The sequence below is a fragment of the Perca fluviatilis genome, chromosome 11 (assembly GCF_010015445.1).
Source record: "Perca fluviatilis chromosome 11, GENO_Pfluv_1.0, whole genome shotgun sequence".
NCBI classification, from domain to species: Eukaryota; Metazoa; Chordata; class Actinopteri; order Perciformes; family Percidae; genus Perca; species Perca fluviatilis.
In genome coordinates this window covers 21,691,012-21,710,592 of record NC_053122.1, presented here as the reverse complement: position 1 = coordinate 21,710,592, position 19,581 = coordinate 21,691,012, and the positions used below count along the sequence as shown (strand labels likewise).

General features: G+C 40.2%; 2 protein-coding genes across 2 annotated transcripts in view; one reads left to right on the top strand and one right to left on the bottom strand.

Moving 5' to 3' along the window:
• Positions 1–949: 949 nt before the first annotated feature.
• snai2 (snail family zinc finger 2) lies at positions 950–3,340 on the bottom strand. Its single transcript, XM_039814536.1, has 3 exons — positions 3,133–3,340; positions 2,420–2,941; positions 950–2,022 (listed from the first exon to the last, which is right to left on the bottom strand). The coding sequence occupies exons 1-3, from the start codon at positions 3,209–3,211 to the stop codon at positions 1,841–1,843; spliced, it is 783 nt and encodes a 260-aa protein (XP_039670470.1). The 5' UTR covers positions 3,212–3,340; the 3' UTR covers positions 950–1,840.
• Positions 3,341–6,487: 3,147 nt separating this feature from the next.
• sntg1 (syntrophin, gamma 1) overlaps positions 6,488–19,581 on the top strand; it is a 37,367-nt gene continuing 24,273 nt past the window's right edge. The window contains exons 1-3 of the mRNA XM_039816670.1: positions 6,488–7,397; positions 17,031–17,275; positions 17,948–17,997. Of these exons, the coding sequence (XP_039672604.1) occupies positions 17,971–17,997 (27 nt within the window). The 5' untranslated portion in view covers positions 6,488–7,397; positions 17,031–17,275; positions 17,948–17,970. The remainder of the gene's footprint in view (positions 7,398–17,030; positions 17,276–17,947; positions 17,998–19,581) is intronic.

Genomic DNA, 19,581 nt, shown 5'->3' with positions numbered 1-19,581 from the left:
GTGAGGACAAACAGCGTCACTATTAGAGTTTAGAGTGCCCTCTCGATGGCACTTTCCTTTTATGAGGCAAACGATCTGAATAATAGGACCTGCTGCTTGTAATGTTTCCACATTAGGTCATGGCTGTGGTTTCCGCAGTGGACCTGTGGCTGTGGTTTGTATCCTCTTGGTTGCACCTGCTTTCCAGCAAAGTTTCTGAAGAGCCCTGGAGCCACCTGGCCCGACCCACAGTGCGGCGGTGAGCACCTGGAATAGCACGACGATGACTCACAGCGAAGAGTGTCTACCTACAGGGGAGTTCAGCCCCTCGCAACGAGAAAAACAAGTGTCTATTTGTCAGATCACATCTTTCAGGTCAGCAACTTTTGGGCATTAGGGCAAATGGGAACACACTCTGGGGTTTGTTAGAAAGAGTTCAACTTTAACTGTAACCCTTAAGGCGTTGCACTTTTTGTGCTCTAATCTCTATCTGCCGAAAGTAGACAGCATATGGTAAAAGACAATAAAATGTAGCCTGAGGAAGTCTATTTAATCTTTGATGGCAAGCATCCCAGAAATGCAAGGAGGTTGTCAAAGCAAATGCAAATTTGAGCTTTTTGTGAAAACATATTAAAATCTGAATGCCCTGTGCCCCTGCAGTGATTGTTATGATTGAAAAGATTTAAAAAAACATTTTCCTCATGTTACATATATTGATGACATGAGATTAGGATTACTTTCTAAAGAGAACTACATTCTTGCATTTAAACTTTACACACACTTAGGTAAAGAAAGTCATGGGCCCTCAAAGGGTATAACAAGTGAGTGCAGATCAATATAGCTAGTATGTGTTAAATTTCAAGATTGTTTGATGTCTGGACAGGTTCACAGGGAACAGGTTCAGGCCTGATTCAGAGCAGAGTCACATCTCTCCTCATTTTTACATAACCACAACATGAGATGGTGCAAGCTGTATTAAATATCATTTACTTTTGTGCAAGTTATACCATTTAAAGCGTGTAACAATCACGGAATGCTGCTGAGTCCTGCTGAAAGAACCTATCATACACCAAAGGCTTCACAGATGAAAAGCGATTTGAAGGATGCCAAAAATTATAACAAAATGTCATGAAACTTTATTTCTTAAAGTGTCATGAAAATATGAAAATATCAAAATCATTCAGCATCACAGTTTTCACTGTAAATATACAATCATCTCAGTCACGCTTACATTCAATATATAAAAATATAACAGGAAACTGTTGTTGAAATAATACATATCATTGCCAAATAAAACTGAGGCACTTGAGAAAATGTATTTTGCTGGTTGAGTGCTGGCAAACTGGTTTCTAATGTGCAAAAAAGTTATATTTTCACCCTAAAAAATAAGTTTGCACTTGTTCCCTAAGTAACGATGGCTTCAGTATTCCTCTAGTTATATGTATACTGTCATTCATAATGCGCCTTTTGGTATCGTTTGTGTGGTGCGTATAAAGAAAAGTGGAGGACTGCATAACAGCCATTGAGAGACATTTGTACAAAACACTGCAGATAACATTGTGAAGGCATATAAAACATTCTAGACATGCAGGAAAGTGCATGAATAGCACAGGTAGGTGAGTACACGGCATGACAAAGCTCGACAGCGATTGCAATCACAGAAACACTGCTTGAAACGAGAAGCACGTGAGCACAGAGCTATTTCTCACTCTGAAATGAAATGGACTGTTCCTAGAAGAAGAAAAAGTCGGCATATTTGGGAACAAACCCCCTTCGATGTGATTCCCTGACAGTTCTCCTGGAAAAATAAAGAAGCAACAGAGTTTTTTTTTTCTCTCTGGTAGTGGAAAAGTATCCCAGTTCAGTGTGCTACACAACAACCAGATTCCTCATGCTTGTGCAAGAGAGACATCCTGGAGAAGGTTTTGGAGCAATTCTTGCATTGGTATTTTTTCACATCCGAATGGGTCTGTAGATGAGCCCTGAGATTGGACCTGTCCGCAAAAGCCCTGTTGCAGTGAGGGCAGGAGAATGGCTTCTCTCCTGTCGAGGGGGAAATGAGAAAGAAAACACTGTTAAAGATACATATGTGACTAAAAATGTTATAGGCATCTATTGGCCTATTACTTTTGGCTGGTTGCAACACAGTGTGTAAGACAAAAGCACTCTATTCTGTTGCTGATTGATTGTGACATTTGTCCAAAAAAAGCAATATTTTTCTTTTGAACACACAGCCAAACCTACAGGAAGTAATACCATTCTGAGAGTTGAACATTTTCCCAGCAATATCAGCCTCACTACAAAACTATTGTAAGATGTGAAACATGGTCTAAAGGCTGATCAATCATGTACTAAGTTGAACACAATTAGTCTGTTCCTGCAAAAGCCCATTCTGCCTCTTCACACAGAAGGCCCCTCTGTTATTTCCCTATCCACTCACCGGTGTGCGTCCTGATGTGTCCTTGGAGCAGCCACGGTCTGGAGAAAGCTTTCCCGCATATTTTGCAAACACAAGGCAACGTGTGAGTCCTGATGTGCATTTTGAGAGCTCCCAGGCTCACATACTCCTTCTCGCAGTATTTACAACTGAAGGATTTCCTCGTTTGGGCGTCGCAGTGCAGCTGTTTATGCTTGAGCAGTCCAGAGTACGTGGAGTAGGACTTGCTACACAAACTACATTGGAATTTCTCTGCGTCCACTCCGTGAGGGTCTGTCAGCTTGGGCAGCATCTGCTCGTCTTCATCACTCCTCGGGCTTTCAGAGCCGCTATGGTCTTTAGAGGATGTGTCGGAGAGCGATGAGGGGTATCCAGAGATGGGGGAGAGGTCACTAGGGAGCGGAGACAGCGGCAAGTTGCTGGTAGTCCACACTGTGATGGGGCTGTACGCTGCCGGGCTCAGGATCTCCGGCTGGGGGATGACAGGCAGGGGAAGACTCCTGTAGATGTGCGGCGTGATGAACACTGAAAATAAAGAAAGTAAAATGGTCATGTGTTGGCTGTCATCGCTTGATGAGTGAAGAGCATAGATTTCAAAGCCGGCCAATAAAGTTTCAAAACTTTTGCAATAAAAAAACAAAAAAACAAACCGCGACTACATGTAAGAACATAAACACTTAAAAGTCGGACAGGTCCTTTTACTTTGAAAACTTTACCTGTTGGGCTCTCCAGCTCACTATAATTTGGCTTCTTTGCTGAGTTTGTATGTTTCTTGACCAGAAAAGAGCGTGGCATCTTGGAAAACAAGTGGACAACTTTTGGCAAACTTTTTTCTTGGAAAATATAGAGGCGAGTTTACTTTGTGAAGACGGAAATCCTTAATGCTTATGTCCAGTGAGTGTCATGGTGCGGCGCTGCGCTCTTGGAAACAGTGCAGTGAGTAGCTGTAAAGAGCTGTAAATACTCCCCATCAGGTGCATGGGAGGAGCCACCCACTAGCATTTACATATACTGGGACCTCAAACCAATTAAATCTCGCTTTTATCACAGAGTTTAATGCGCTTTTAGCCTATAGGAGCACATAAGGGGCTGTTTTAGTGCAATTTACTTCAGTTAGACAGGTGCTTTGTGCAATACTTGTGTGTGTGTGTGTGTGTGTGTGTGTGTGTGTGTGTGTGTGTGTGTGTGTGTGTGTGTGTGTGTGTGTGTGTGTGTGTGTGTGTGTTGCAAGGATGCAAGTGAACATGGCATCATATGTTGACAGCAGAGTTACCTAAATTAAACGTAGAAAGTGCAGAGCATGTATTTTTTGTTGTTGTTTTGTTTAAATACTCCAGCAACTGCAGAGAGAAGAGTGAAGTGCAAGGAAGAAAAGGAATAAGAGATGCAGAGTGGGATAGACAGGTTTTTTTCAGACGCCATTACTAATGCAATCACTGCACAGTTTGCTTGGTGCTACTGATGATTGTTATATTACAAATGGGTGGCATATTTGAATTTGAAAATACTACCAACACCAGAACTCTTGATGATGAAGATAACAACTTGATTGAAGGAAGATTTACATCTGTATGCATACACATTTCCTATACACACAAATCTATTGAACAGACAAATCTGTGACTTCATGATCAAACCAAGAACTGGACCAATGCTGCCATCCACATTGTTATTCTGTGGCTTTGCCAGAGAATGACCCTTCCTAATGCAGTTGAGTGTGAAGAAAGCCACATATCTCCTCACCAATAATGCAATAAAGCAATCCTACTTGAAATGTAAATTTAAGAGTAGTTTCCTCTCAAGGTCAGACATGATACTATAATCAGATTTATCCCTGCTGCAGCAGCAGCTGATCTGGACAAGGAGAGGCAAACTTAGCAGTCTACGCCCCCTTGTGTTCAACTCAGTTCTTCTGAGAGGGCCGGGAGTTGAACATCTAAAAGTAACAAGGCAGGGGGAAAAAAGAAACACAAAGGCTTAGCCATGGTAATATTGCAAAGCAGCTCCTGGAGTAGTTTGATTGGCTAGGTCAGCAGATATGAAAAGCTCCTTATGTCTGGGGCAGGCCTTAAGTTAATTGTGAAATGCTTATCTTATCTAGAAAACATAATTGCAGATCATGAATAGTTTCCCTTTGTGCCCGCTTGGATTATAAAGGGAAGGGAAGGTTATCTGTGCATAATAACTGCCGGCTACTGTCACACATTTAACGTGCTGTAGGATGTGTGAGGAGTGGTGGTGTTTGGTGGTGATCCAGCAGAAAACATTGTGCACTGTAAAAGATAATGCTTCAAAATCAAAATTACCCTCCAACCAAACCATATCCAAGATAAGCAGACCATGCATGGCCAGGTGAAAAAAAATGCTGTCTTGCAGATGTCATGCTTCAGTACAGTTTTTCTGCATTCAGAGCATGTGGATGCTGTTCTACTGACAGTAATGAAAGGGGGAGCGAAAGCACAGTGTGCAGGCTTAAATCATATCACTAATTCTGAAAACCCTGTAGTTTGTGAACTCGGAAATTAATGAACAGAGAGGAAGCCGTGTATCCTTGGCCCTGCATTGTGTCATAGCGGGATAATAAACTCCAGCAAACATGTGGTCAATTAAAACATGAACATGATTTTGATTTCTGGTCAAGCACAGTCAAAATGATAACATTTGCTTTTGTGAGGAGGCAGCAGCAGCTGCTCAATGCAACATCCAGGTATTGTCTACCAGACATCATCTTCTTTCATCTTTTCATTTCACCAATGTGGTTACATTTTCATCTACAAAAAGATGATGTTTTGTTGAATTCATGTTTGCATAGTTCCATCATTCATCATCTTTTTTTTTTTTTAAAACATCTTGAACAAACATTGTTAACTTCCCAATTACACTGTTGACTGATGAACAACTGGACTGAGAAGTGATTATTTCTTCATTTCTTTTTCACTTTTTCTTTGTAATTGCCTTTTAATTCCTCATTCTTAATGCAACCACACTTATCTGGCCCAGAGTTTTTAGGAGCCAACTTTCAAATTTGACATGTTTACCAATAACATTAAATATTCATGACAACCACAACCAAAACTTATCCCACTTTAGATTTTTTTTGGTAATATAGGACCCCTTCGCTCATAGTAAGAAGCTGATTGAGAATATGTGTTTTCTAGGGAGGCACCAATCCAACTTTTTCTTTTCTGGTGCCAATTTCTATACCTCAACTCAGGGTGTGTGTCAAAGACGAAGACCGATTCCCACAGCAGTGCTCTCTTTTTCCCAAATTTAAAATCTCTATATCTCACTGTGTGAAGTAATTGGGATACTTATAAGGTGTCAAGAGAACATGATTGGTTAAGGCAGCCAGTCATTAAATTTATGTAACTGATAGTGAAAACACTTAACTTTAGGCTCAGAATTGGTACTGATCTCAATCCAGTATATCTGCATCAGATCAGGAACATGGTACATGTAGGTCAGATTGGTTAAAGGTACAATGAGGTCAAATGTAGTACTCTTACAAGGCCTCTGGTGAGACCTGAAGGCTTTACAAGGGCTATAATCTGGGTGTGAATTAACTTTAGTTTGCTAATGGATCACAGTTAAGCCTAGGAAGGACAGGGGTGGAGAGCCTCTGAGTGGAATTACACTTAGAGAGGTTGCTGTTGTAAAGCGAAGTGTGATGTGACTGAGCCCTTCCATTTAATCATACCAGCAGATAACACTGAGCACATGGTGTAGGCTGCAGCACCAACAGGAAGCAGAATAGGCCTTACTGGTCCAGAGCTGCAGAGGTTTTCTCCTTTGATTAAACAACCCTTTCAGAATAAGAGAGATGGTCTGTGTTGGATTATAGACTTAAATGCTGCATGTGCTCCTCAGTTTGTGAATAAGGGCTGTCTACATGCAGCTAGGGTTGGTATAGGTGGGAGCAGCAACTTGCATCATGGTGGGGAAACAGCGGGACTCCTCAGCTGGCATCATGACAGCATGGGAAATGAGGTGCACCTGGTCAGCTCACACAGCTGCTCACACCAGGGCCTCAGGGAAATAGTCCAAATACTACCGAGTGACTGCAGCCTACGTAGTGTGTGTGCGTGTGTGTGCATTTTGAGGAGATGCAAAGGTGTGTTCATTGACGACACAAACTGAGTCATGGGAGTCTGATTTTGCAGACTGAAAAATCCACCCATGCTATATTTTCTCTTTTAAAAGCCATTTAGCTCAGGGAAGTTGTAACATGCATTCACACACACTGGCCTTTAATGTGAAAATAACTTTGAAGTATATGGGCGTTGCGTTGGAACAAATCAAATATTATTTTTCGTCTTTTGCCGCAGATCTCATCTGTAAGCGGGCAAACCTTTGTATGAATCCCGAGTGAACACACACACACGAACACGCACGCGCGCGCGCGGAGGACCGCAGTGCACGTAAATGTAATTGGCATGAAAAAACGCTTTGTGAGATGTTTGTGCGTCTTCTTTAGCACGGGTGTTATGTGGGACAGAGCAGCAGACGTCCCTAGAAACAGTAAAAAAAGTAGAACCATTTAATATTTATGGTTCCAGAGTTGTGCGGGTGCCTTGGGTAAACGAAGTCGATTGACGCGCGCGTTAAACCAGTAGCATGTGATTTCCAGCTTCAGTCATTTTGGCAGCACGATGCGAGAGAGAGATAGACACGGAGCTGTGAAACTGGACCCTCTGCCAGAGATGTCGACGGAGAGGAATCCCTGAAACCGCCGCTACCCAGGAAATATGGACAAATATGGTTTTCTGTGCGAGTGCGGGCTGTTTTTCTGTCGGTTTGTGCACATCGCTACAGAGTGTAGCGGACCAGGATGCCGTGTGGGCGATGCTGCCACAAGGGATACATTGTGATTTCGCAGAGATGTTTTAACAACCCTTGCATAAATTAAAATAAGAAAGATCGTCACACAAGGGATTGGAGTCCAAAGGATCTAAAACATCACCACCTGTTACTAGAAAATCAGGTAAGACTCATAGACCTTTTTTTGGTTTACATTTACACTGCCTCCTAATACAGTCCACGACGAACGTAGGTAGTTCATTATTATGCCAAACACCCATGAAACGAAACATTAATCCGTTTACAATGTACTTTTTTGAGATGTAATCTGCCTTGATGCTGTGCACCAAGATTGATGTACCAATCACCTAGCCTATATGATGCGATGCATAATAAAGCATCCCACCCTCTATTAGACACATTTTGTGTGATGCACTGAGCTGAACACTTTTCTTATAATGGACCTCATGATGAAGCACCCTTTCATTATTGTATGATTTGCAGGGGTTATGTGGGGTTTTAGAAACCTTCACATTGCAGGTAGCCTATACACAGCAGCACCCGCAGTTCCTCCAGCCAAGGCAGTGGCAGCAGACCTCTTTTCATCCATAGTGCTATTCAGCAGCGTTAAAGTACTCTCTCTGCACTGGATGCCAATAATCAACAACATAGGCTTTTTATTTTATTTTTTATTTTTTGCAAAATAGGCCATTTTATGTTTACAAATCACTCATCTGCAGCTTCTTCTTGGAAAAAAGCATCAAGGCGACATCCATCTGTAATAAACCTGAAGAGTATTTCAGCATAGCCTGCTGCTGCTCCTGGTCCAGTGTGTTTTATAGCCTCGCAGAAAGCTGAATCCTCCAGTGTTTGACAGAATTCATGTTGCTTCTTTAACTGTAAACTGGTGTTGCAGGATGCACATATGCACAGGTCTGTTTCTTTCTCATTATGGGCTGCAAGATTAAAGGCAATCACTTTGTATCTAAGAAGCCCACTGAGATGTAGAAATCAGACTTCCCATCAAAGATTTCTGTGCTCATAGAAGCACATGCTGAGTCGAGCTGAGCTGAGGTGAGCAGGTCCATTCGCTGGTCATAGGTCAGGAGCAATCTGTTTGATGTACTGGAGGTCTCACTTCCCCACAGGGGGAAAGACGTTGACATGTCATTGACAATTTTATGCCCTAGCACATGCATCCCCTCCCCCCTATTTCTGCTTATGTCCTAAATCAAATAGCAGTTTGGCCAAGTGACAGAGGAACACTGGCAGAAAATCAGGCCTGAGTGAAATGGTGTCAGCCACGTCCGGTCAATATGTCAGATGGGTGAAAGAGGAAAGAGAGCCAGGGACAACTTGTTTGAATCCTCCATAATGGGTTGCAGTCTGGATCTGCTGATAATTGGAAAAGAAGGAGACTGTCACTAAGTTTTACCCAATATAATCACGATCTAAAGCACACTGGCATCGATCATGATCTGGAAACAATGTCTACACTGCACAACAAAGAGTTCCTCCACACTTTATCTTCCCTACTTAAGTAATCAATAATCTGCTGTTTCTCCTGCAACTGAATCCCATCGCGTCGTTTAAGAATCTGAACTAGTTAAATGTCTTGAAACACACAAGTGGATATGTTGTCCTAAAGGCATTACTGGAAGCAGTCAATGTACACAGTGACATCAATTATGTATGATTAACACATTCAAAGTGATGTTGGGAATATTCAAGGGTTGCACTGTCAGTGCTTTGAGAGAAGCATGAGTTCATTTCTTAATATCATGTGGCTTCATTCACTGACCTATTTTGATCACGAAAAGGAGTGCTGTGCTGAAAATGATGTACAAAACAACTTGACAAGGCTGGCAGAAAAAAATAGAAAAGTAGTAATGAGTTCCGGGGGAGTAAAAGGTAGAAACTAAAACATGACGTTGCAGATTTTTGTGCATGTGAAGAAAACCGTCCTTTAAATAGAGCGATCCTTTAACATTTCCCTGCAGCGATTGTTCTATCTAAAGGGCTGCTAGGAGAGTGTACAGTATGTCACTGTAGAGCTGGACATCTTCATTACAATCTAGCCCCGGAGCCCGGCAGCAGAGAGGCAAATGTATCACACCTGATGTTTCTTTGGGGCTTTTATAGCAACTGTTTGGTTGACCATCCATACAAAATGCTCCAGATGTTGAATTCACAGAGGAGAAGCCATATGCTTTTTTATTACGGTGTGATGTATGAGCAGCACAAATAAAAGAAAGTGTGGATATCTCTCTCAGAGAGTGCAGAGTCTGTGCCACAAAGTCACTTACAGTCATGCAACAAGAAAACCATTAGTCTGTCTTAGTGGAGACTGATGGCTAATGAAGCGAATGCACACTAAAGTCTCATGGCGGGGAAGACAGAAGACACAACTCTCATTTATATGCGCCTCATATACCAGCCCATCTGATTTAGAGGTTCAGGACTGCAACATAGACCAACACACTGAAAGCTACACATAAGTGATCACTGCCCTAAGTAAAGCAATAAGGGGTGAGATTACACATAATGATTTATGATATTAGCACACTGCTTAAGCGACAAAGACCCTCAGACATAACATCTATAGCTCCAACACTGCATTTCTGTTGATTCCTTTATGCTTTGCAACATGTAAGTAGCCCAGGCCGGACAATTTTAGTCACATTTGATTAATGTGGAGAGTCTGCTTATTCGTTAAGCACCGCTGCCTTGACAGCACGCTAGAGAAGCAACTCAACCCTGATGGAGGGCAGTCTTCTTGTACGCTGTAAATTGCATTATTGTGTTTCCTTTGAACAAATTAATTCAACATTCCACCTGTGAATAGTAAAATAGCCGAGAGCAGCAGAACAGACTGAATGGCCGTCATATGTTTCTGTGCACTTTACCAGTTGTGAATACGCCACAAGCATTTGTTAAGCATGTATGCAGGGCTGAAACAATCAGTAGATCAACAGAAAGAAATGTAACCTCTAATTGTTTTGAGAATTTGTGATTTGCTGCTGTTTTCTGTTTTATATCACAATAAGTTGAATTTTGCGTTTGGACTCGTGTTCCAACAAAAAAAATGCATTTTGAAGAGACGTCACTCCAGGAAATTGTGATGGGCACTATTTTCTCATATTTTATAGACTAAATGATTCAACCATTAATCAAAAAAACAATCAACAGAATAGTCGATGATGATAATTAGTTGCGGCCTTACACGTGTCAGATATTGTGGCAGTTTTCAGGTGAATACATCACATTTTGCAGCTGTAAATGACCCTAAGGGAATCATGCAAATTTTCCAGGAAATAAAGTAAACATAAACTTCATTAGTTTCTAACTGCTGCTTTAATCTCCAGTAAAATGTACTACTATTTAAGGTTCATGAATTTACAGAACTTAAATTATATCCCAAGACAGTCATTTGTTTCATGTCACACAGTTTGAATTCATAAATAATTTGCCTGAGCAATTGAGAGACAGTTCTACATTTCCCTACTTTATATTTAGTAAGTGAGCAGATGTGCCTCTTGACTGTGTAGCTTCATTTCGACCTAGCCTATAGCCTTTAGCAATATGCTGAGCTTTTTAATCCTTTCATGTACTCTACACACAGCATGGTGCCATTTCCAGGCCCCCAAGTCTTCCCCTGCTATGTATACATATAAAGTATAATTAAGAGAGTGAATTATGTAATTCAATGTAGTATAACGGCTGCATGTTCATCTGTTGAACTTAATTAAGACCCTCATGTAAGATAACATGCTTGACTTGTCCGATCCATTTATCCACAGGCGCTGCCCTATTATATCATATGTTAAAGAAAAAAAAGATTACAATCTAATTAAGGAACCCGACCGTATCAAACATGCTACAGGACCAATGTCTTCTAGCTATAATTTAATGTCCTGCGTATGTCTATTTCTGCTCCCTGATATCCAGCAATATAACTGTGACAATTGTGAAATAATTCTCGCTGAGTTAAGTTGGCAACCACCTGATATCTGGAGCCTCCCTGTTGCCAAAAAACATACATCATAGTCCGGAAGGTCAAGAGCTCAGTCTATAAATGTGTCCATCACTAATTTACTCCTCCTATCATTCATGAGCATCTGGCCTAGAGAGCCCCATTGGCTGTTGCCGGGGCTCAGGTATCGATTGAGTTACAAGGTATAGTGAAAGACTTTATTTTTTGATAAATGCTTCTTAAAATAATTGAAAACATGGGATACTTTATCTTGTCTAAATGATCCATATTGAACTTAATCTGACAGAAAAGAAGGATAAGTAGCACTTCTAGCAGCACACAAAACAGGCTCTGTTCAACACAAGATGTGCTCTGCAAATACAAAACTGTTCAAACAGCTGCTTCTTTCCACGAGCCGTTCACTGCAGGAGTGAGTGACGATTGACTTTATTATTGTGTCAGGAATTATCAGGTGATGAGGAACCTGCACACCACACACGTTTGAACACTATTCTTTAGATTAAAGCCATGTAGAGCTGAAACGATTAGTTAACAGAAAATGAACCTTTGATAATCAAACGGCAAAAGACAAAGCACCAAACTGTCTCTGGTTCAAGCTTCTCAAATGTGATGATTTGCTGCTTTTCACTGTAAATTGAATATTGTTGGGCTAAGGACTGTTGGTCAGATGAAACACATAAACAATAAAATAAGAAAATAATCATTATCATTTGAGCTTTTTAATTGCATGAAAAAGCCTACTAAAAATGTGCATGTTTTTAAAAGCAAATAAAATCACTGGTTCCAGTTTCTAAAATATGCAGGTATTTCTGCAGGTTTTCTTCCATGACAGTACATTATTTATCTTTGCACCATTTATTTTGAAGTATTGGTCAGACAAAATAAGTAATCTGTACTATTCACCTTGGGCTGATTTTATCAACATCTTTCTCTATTTTCTGACATTTATAGCCCAAACCCTCAACTGATTATTATAGGAAATCATCTTCAGATTAATCAATAATGAAAGTAATTGTTATCTGCAGCCATCAAGCCAAGTGAGGAATAGTTAAAGCATGTTCTTTCTTTGCCACTCTCACTCACTGAACAGGGCATATGTTATACTCAAAACAGATCGATGCAAATAGACACAAAAAAACCAGGCAAACACACAGCTACAGATTGAGACCCAAAGATGTCTACATACATACATACATACATACATACATACATACATACATACATACATCTAGCTACCGTTTCTACAGTATAGCAACACTTTTCAAAATAAGTACATAGAAACTAAAGTAACACTAGATAACTAGCAACAACAATATAAATCATATTATGTTGTCACACAAAGAACACATACCAACTAAATCCTGTAACCTTGAACAAAATCAGTGTGTGCTGAAAGATCAACTATACGGGCAGCGGAAAGGAAATGGCGGAAATCTAAACACCCAGATGATCTGCTTACCTATCAGTCTCTTCTTTCCTCCTTCGCTTCCTCTATTTCTGCAGCAAAAAGCTCTTTTTATCAAACCAAAATGTAATCCTCTTTCTCCAACCCCCAAAATTTTTTTTCCATCTTCTCTAACCTCCCTAGATTCCCCCAGTACACCTCCTCCTTCCTCCCTCCTACCAACCCACTTTGTCAACTACTTTGTAAAAAAGATAGATGACATACACTCGTCATTCTCCACCACACTTCCTGAAATCATCTTACCATCCATCCCATCCCGTACTCTTTCCTCTTTCACCCCTCTATCCCCAAATCAAATTCTTACTTTGATTACCTCCGCCCGCCCAACCACCTCATCAAAATATCCTTGTCAACTGGCTGTTTCCCCAACGCCCTCAAAGAGGCAATAGTGACCCCACTGCTCAAAAAAACAACACCTGACTCGTCTGAGGTAAATAACTACAGACCTGTCTCCCTTCTTCCATTTCTATCCAAAACTCTTGAGCGTGCCATTTATAATCAACTCTCTACCTATCTCCACCAGAACAACCTTCTTGATCCCCACCAGTCTGGCTTCAAGGCTGGCCACTCAACAGAAACTGCCCTCCTTGCTGTCACTAAGCAGCTTCACATCACTAGAGCAACCTCTCTCTCTCTTCCGTCGTCATCCTTCTGGACCTTTCTGCTGCCTTTGGCACAGTGAACCACCAGATCCTCATTTTGACACTCCAGGATCTGGCCGTTCCTCTCCATTCCCTTCCTTACCCATTCCTTCTCTTCCTTCCAACCTGCTTATTCCCTAGGGCCCTGGGTCCACTCTTCCTGCCTTCCATCCATTCTTCCTTCTACTGTGGAAGACTCCATCTTCACCGATGCTTCACACATCCTCTTCGAACTACCCTTGAAAAACACATCTCCTCACTATCATATATATATATATATATATATATATATATATATATAATATATATAATAATCTTGAAGGTGCACTTTCATATGACTCTTTGTAGTTTTGCTTATTTAAAGCTGATGTACTTGCACTTACTACTTGTCTGGAGTTTGCACCTTCAGGGTTGAAAGCACTTAATTGGAAGTTGCTTTGGATAAAAGCGTCAGATAAATGACATGTAATGTAAAAAGTTCTGCCAAAACATTCAGCATCCTCTCCAGATTTAGATAAATCCACGCTTCACCAGAGCCAGGCCCGCTGTCAGGAATTATGGACAGTGGGACAACATTTTCCAAATTGGGCCTCTAATCCAACCCACACTAGCACCATAACCCTTTGCATTGGCCAGGGTACCCTTTGAACTCACCTGGATAACGGGCCTGCTCGTAACTAAAATATGGAAGAAAAAATACACCAATTTTGCCTCTCTAGAGTTAATTTCTTGGGAGCTAAAAATTTTGACAGTTGATCAACAAATAATGTAAATGTTGGAGGAGTATTTTCCTGTCAAGATAACAAAATGAGTAAAAAATAAATAAGTAATCATGATTAGTATTCTTTATGTGTTTTCTACAGAAAGATTAAAGGAAGGTGTACATTACAGAGGAGGCTGGCAGCTTGCAATAGAAATGTCATGTTTTCTTACATAAACTGAGCAGATCCTGTGAAACTTCACGGTTGATGTTGAGGCAGGACTCTTTTGAGTAACATAATATCTGTTATCATCCATGCCAAATTAAAAAGCTGCACTCCCAGGCACTATATGTTCCAGGTCGCAGAACAAGTGAACAGTACAGTAAGTGAAACCCATCAAAATTTTTTGAGTAGTAAAACTACATTTGCTGGAGCACTCTGCAAACAGCTGCTCCACCTGCGTTCACAAACGGCCATTCATCATCGTGTAAGGGCCACAGCTGTCCTCAAGAGATGGAGATGTCCTGTTACAATCTTCACATCATCCAGGCAATCTAACTCTGCTCCTCTCTCTCGGTTTCCTGCCATTGTGTCAAAGACAAGTGCATTATTTGAAAAACATTGCTCGGCAAATTGGTAGGACTGAAAATATCTGATGGCGTGGTTGTAAAAGGAGTTACGCTGACTTGACTTAAAAGGCACAAAAGCTTCGGCCTATTTAATCTGTGGATTCTCACAGAAAAATAAAAGGAAGTACTGGCGCCTGACAGGATGTACAGGAGGGCACCTGCTAAGACAAAGTGCTCATCTCAGAGCTGCAGACACATTTTCAGCTGACCATGTGAAGGTCCACAAATGATGTCAGGATTTATCTTACATCCATTACAGAGCTGGCTCGTCTCCGCCTCTGACAGCTTGATGTTGAGCGGCAGGCGGAGAAAGGTTGAGAACTCTGATCTTTGTATCTCTAAAGTCAATAATCCTTAAATAATAAATATGTGGAACACGCATACATTCACATAGTAAAAAAATACATGAAGGATTCGATATATATTTTGAAATGCATATCAATAATAGTTTTCTCAGTTATATTGCAAAATGTGCAACATTGTTTTTTTCATATACTTGTACATATTAATATTTAACTTAATAGAAATGTAGTACATTGAGTACATTTTACAACAAATTTGTTGTATTCATAATTGTTGTTGTACTCCTTGATTATTTTAATTGTGTATTATCTTAATTATGGATTATTGTCTGCAGAATCCTTTGCGAAGTAGTAAAATGTCAAATAATTATAAAAAATAATAATTCCCATCACCTTTATCATCAGCTCAAGGTGATGTCTTCACTTTGCTTGTTTTGTCCAACTACAGTTCTGAGCCCAATGGTATTAAATCAGATAAGCATAAACATTTTTAGAAGCTGGACAGATTTTTGGCATTTTTCTGCACAAAATGTTAATCATAATAAATTTATTGTTTAACTTTCTGAACTACAGCCTCCATAATGATCATAATGTTGAATCAACATCTCCCTAAAACACAATCTGTACATTATAACCTTCATTGCAGAACAGACTGCATAGGTTTATCTAATACCTTTCTAATAATAAGCAGTGTAAAGTATGTCAACATATTAACTTTAGTTAACTTTATCACCATTACAAAAAATTTAGTTTAGATCTTATGATGCACAACTGACAACATTCAAGATTCAAGCGTTATCCTATGATATTTTGATAACTATTTTTACTATATTATTATATTACTATTACATTATTTTTTCTTTTTTAAATGCAGCTGTTTTCAGGATGAGTAGCAATGAGGTAACTATTTGTGATTCTGTAAGATTAATAACTAAAATATGATGATGGTAAAATAAAATAGATTAGTTTTAGCTACCAACCTAAATTCATATATTGATGTAAAACCATGTCTCACAATGTATTTCATAAATAAAACTGACATAGAGGAGAGGACCCATTCAGGATCACTTTAGAATCCTTTCAAATCCCAAAATTCTCTCCATCTGTTTAATGAGAGACCAAAGTGTGTTTTCGTGTTTTCTCCAGCTCTATCTCTGTCGTTTTCCCTTTTATTAAAAATAACTATATAGACAATCTTCTTGCTGATGGTCTCCTTTGCATATGTACAGTAGGTCATATAGAGGCATCAGTATTAAATTGAGACTGTCATAACCAATTAAAAACTCCTTGTAGCTGCTTTAAGATAATCTGATATCACATCATCTAGAGGATTTCTGCATTGACGGTACCATATTATTTTTAACAAATACATGAGGTTTTATTAAGGCTGCTGTTACTTTAGACAGTACTTACTTTACCAGGAGTCCATGATTCATGCATTACATGTATCTTGAAATGCATTTCCTGTAAGGTTTTTTTTTTTTTTTTTTAATCCTGCAGAACAATGTTCATAGCGGTTAATGCCACGGCTCAACAAAAAGGTGGCATCGAGCCAACAATGCATTACTAACGAGGAGGATTTTTCAAGGGTCTACTATTGTAACTTAATAAACACTTTTTAAAGAGTCATTTAGGCCTGGCATACAAAAATGGAAGAATATGCGTTAATTGCATTTTGGCATTCATATGCACAAATCCACAGGTTTTTATGAGTGAGGTGTTTGAGAGGATCCTTCATCGCAGGCTGAAGAATGGGATTCACAGTTTTGAGTTTGCTTTTGAATTTCCTTTTTTGTTTTTTCCACTAGATGTTTATTTGGGGAATAAAGCCGTGAATTGCTTCTGATCCGCATCCCACATAAATGCAGTTGTTATATTGACATCACACTCATCTGTGTAGTTGGCAACTGTAGATTACATCTTTTCATTCGTAGTCAGAAGCTTTGAATCAACAATATTCAGCTCTGTTTTTGAGCTTTATTTAAAGACTGAATGTTTTGTTTGTGTTGAATAGCAGCTCCTCGCCTGCAAGTGGGTTTAGTATCAGAATGATACCTTAACTACATCCTCCTTCTGTTACTGCAGCACAGCCACCAATCAGGGACCGCCAGGAGTGAAACCCTTACTACACGATAGCCTCATTCTGCTCTTCAGCACTAGCTCTTCAACCCCCACAGCCGGCCAGGAGAGGTGACAGCACTGCTCTCCAACCACCCAAGTCTGACAGCCATGGTTTGGGGAGGCCCTCTGCTACAGCTCAGATCAGGGATCAGTTCACTGCTTGATGGCTAGATCTCACCGTACAATGAGCTGGGGGCCTTTCTACTGAGGTAAGTCTCTGACTTCCTCTGCAGCACAGCTTTTATTATTTAAGTGTGAGCCATTTTTGTTCTGTACTCGTTTTGTCAAGTCAAGTGGCAGTCGTGTCTGATTAAAACTGAGTGGAACGGGTTTATGTAAATGAGGCTCTTGCATAGCATTTCCTCAAGACTGTATACTTGTGTATCTGTCTGTAAAGAGCAAGTCAGATAATCTGTGGCATTTATTGTGACTTTTCTTTAAAACCACAATACGACTCAGGTTGTGGTGGTACTTTTAATTTCTCCTGCTGTGGCCCAGTTTTATGCTTTCTCTGACAATACATCAGATATGGCAACACACTTTATTTCTGGGAGTGCTGGATTCAATATTGAAACATTTATTAGGATACCTGGGTTCTCACCTTTGCTAATGAATTATTCATTAACACTTAATGGTCTTGAGTTTTCTCCCAAGATTGCTAAATGGGGATTTTAGTGTCTAGTAGTTAAGTTGATATAGAATAAGCCCATTTCAATAAAAAAATCTATTTGTCTTCATTTTCTAAGTTTGGAACTTTAATGAAATTAGGTAACCTGCTAACAGTGCTAGTTTACATCGGCTGTACGGTTTTGCTGCAGCGAGCCTGCCTTGTTATTAAGCATTTTCCTCTGCAGTCTAACGCAATCTTTTCTCCATTGCAGTATCTCTCACTGCGTAGTAGCACATGGATTTCAAGACTTCAAATGAAGAGGTTGGTAGGATTCAATCAATGTTGATTAGTATTATATAAACAGCCTTGGCATTAGTGCCTGAAATAGCATCACTGAAAGCATGCGGCTAGAACAGCACATACATCTGGGGCCCTGTATGCAGCCTCAGTGGCTCCACCTGCCCTTATAATACATCCATTGTCACACCTGCACACAAATGTAATCAACAAGTAAACACATACAATTAAACTTGTGCCAAGTGTTGTGCCACACTAACAGGAGAGGATGGTGATGATGGACCTGCAGCTAATCCACTCTTTGTGGCTGTTTGTCAAACTGAGGCCAGTGCTGCATCAATTATCAGCTAACTATCATAAAGTTATATACCATTGATAAACCATTCTGACATACTGCTAGCAAGTTGCTTTCCCTCTGATTGTTTTCCTTCTCGCACCTGACTTTCTGTTTTCTTTTGGTAATTTACCTTCATTTTTTAAAATGACATGGCTGCTTCAAAATTCCCCTGAAGTCCTCAGCATCAGCATAATTACTGCTTTGGTAACAAACTTTAGCCCATATGACGGCAGGAGTGCACTAAACTATGTGCAGCTTTCAGAGGGGGAGGAGGTCTAATATTGTTTTAAATACAAGAAATAATCAAACTTTTTGGTCAGCCAACCGTAATAGTTTTCCAAAAGTATCCTCATACAACGGTTCGTATCATATCTCACGAAAAGTCATGCTTAATTTTTCGTGTTATACTACGAATGTCCAGCAATCGATCAGTGTGCCTGCCCTCCCCTGCAGTGCAGAACCTGTTTAGGAAACCAAATTACTTGGTTAGGTTTAGGAAATTATCACGGTTTCGTAACTTACATATGTGGAGTTAAGCATTAAAAAGGTAAAATAAGTCAAAGTTGGCTTCCTTTCACATGGGACACGAACAGCGGTCTCCTAGGTGAAAGTCCCTGTGTGTGTGTTAGATAGACATACAATAGGATCAGCGATAAGGCTAATTATGTACAATGCAAGCGCTACAACAGGTCAAACAACGCTCCACCACGTGAGACGCTGTCTCACCCAGCTATATACAGTTATGGCACTACTGCCCTCATTTTGCTCGGCTAATGATTCTTGCGCACACATTACTTCAAATAATGTGAATTCATGCCCAACTCATTGCAATTCTCATGCTGCAGCTGCATGCGGAGGCTCATTTCTTCACATTACTCATTACAGACTAAAGATAATATGCTCCGTAAACTGACTTTCATTCAAGTTTGACCTGTAGTTGAGATACTCTGTCTAAGAATAGAAACCGTGCAACCAACTGTCTTGTTAACTGATAAGCGGCGTGTCCCGGGTGACAAGGATGCTGACACTGGTGTCTTTATTTTCTATTAGCAGTCTTGTCAGGTGAAGGTGCTTCTTTTAGTTAGACCTTTTTAAGTCAAGGACAGCATAGGCATTGCAATTAGCCAGGGAGAAGGAAGGATATGCAGAATGCAAATTTATGCGGATTAGCATGTTCTAATGGATCATTGGAAACTGACACAGTCCTCACACTTGCTTGTATGAAGCAGGGGAATTCAAATGTGGAGGGTGAGCTTGGTTCCAGATACTTA

Bases quoted from the DNA above. Each gene is read 5' to 3' on its own strand.
- snai2 (XM_039814536.1), bottom strand. From the start codon at position 3,211: ATGCCACGCTCTTTTCTGGTCAAGAAACATACAAACTCAGCAAAGAAG. The intron at 2,942-3,132 runs GTAAAGTTTTCA...CTTTATTTTCAG, and splicing joins TGAGCTGGAGAGCCCAACAG to TGTTCATCACGCCGCACATC. The intron at 2,023-2,419 runs GTGAGTGGATAG...CCCCCTCGACAG, and splicing joins ACACATCAGGACGCACACCG to GAGAGAAGCCATTCTCCTGC.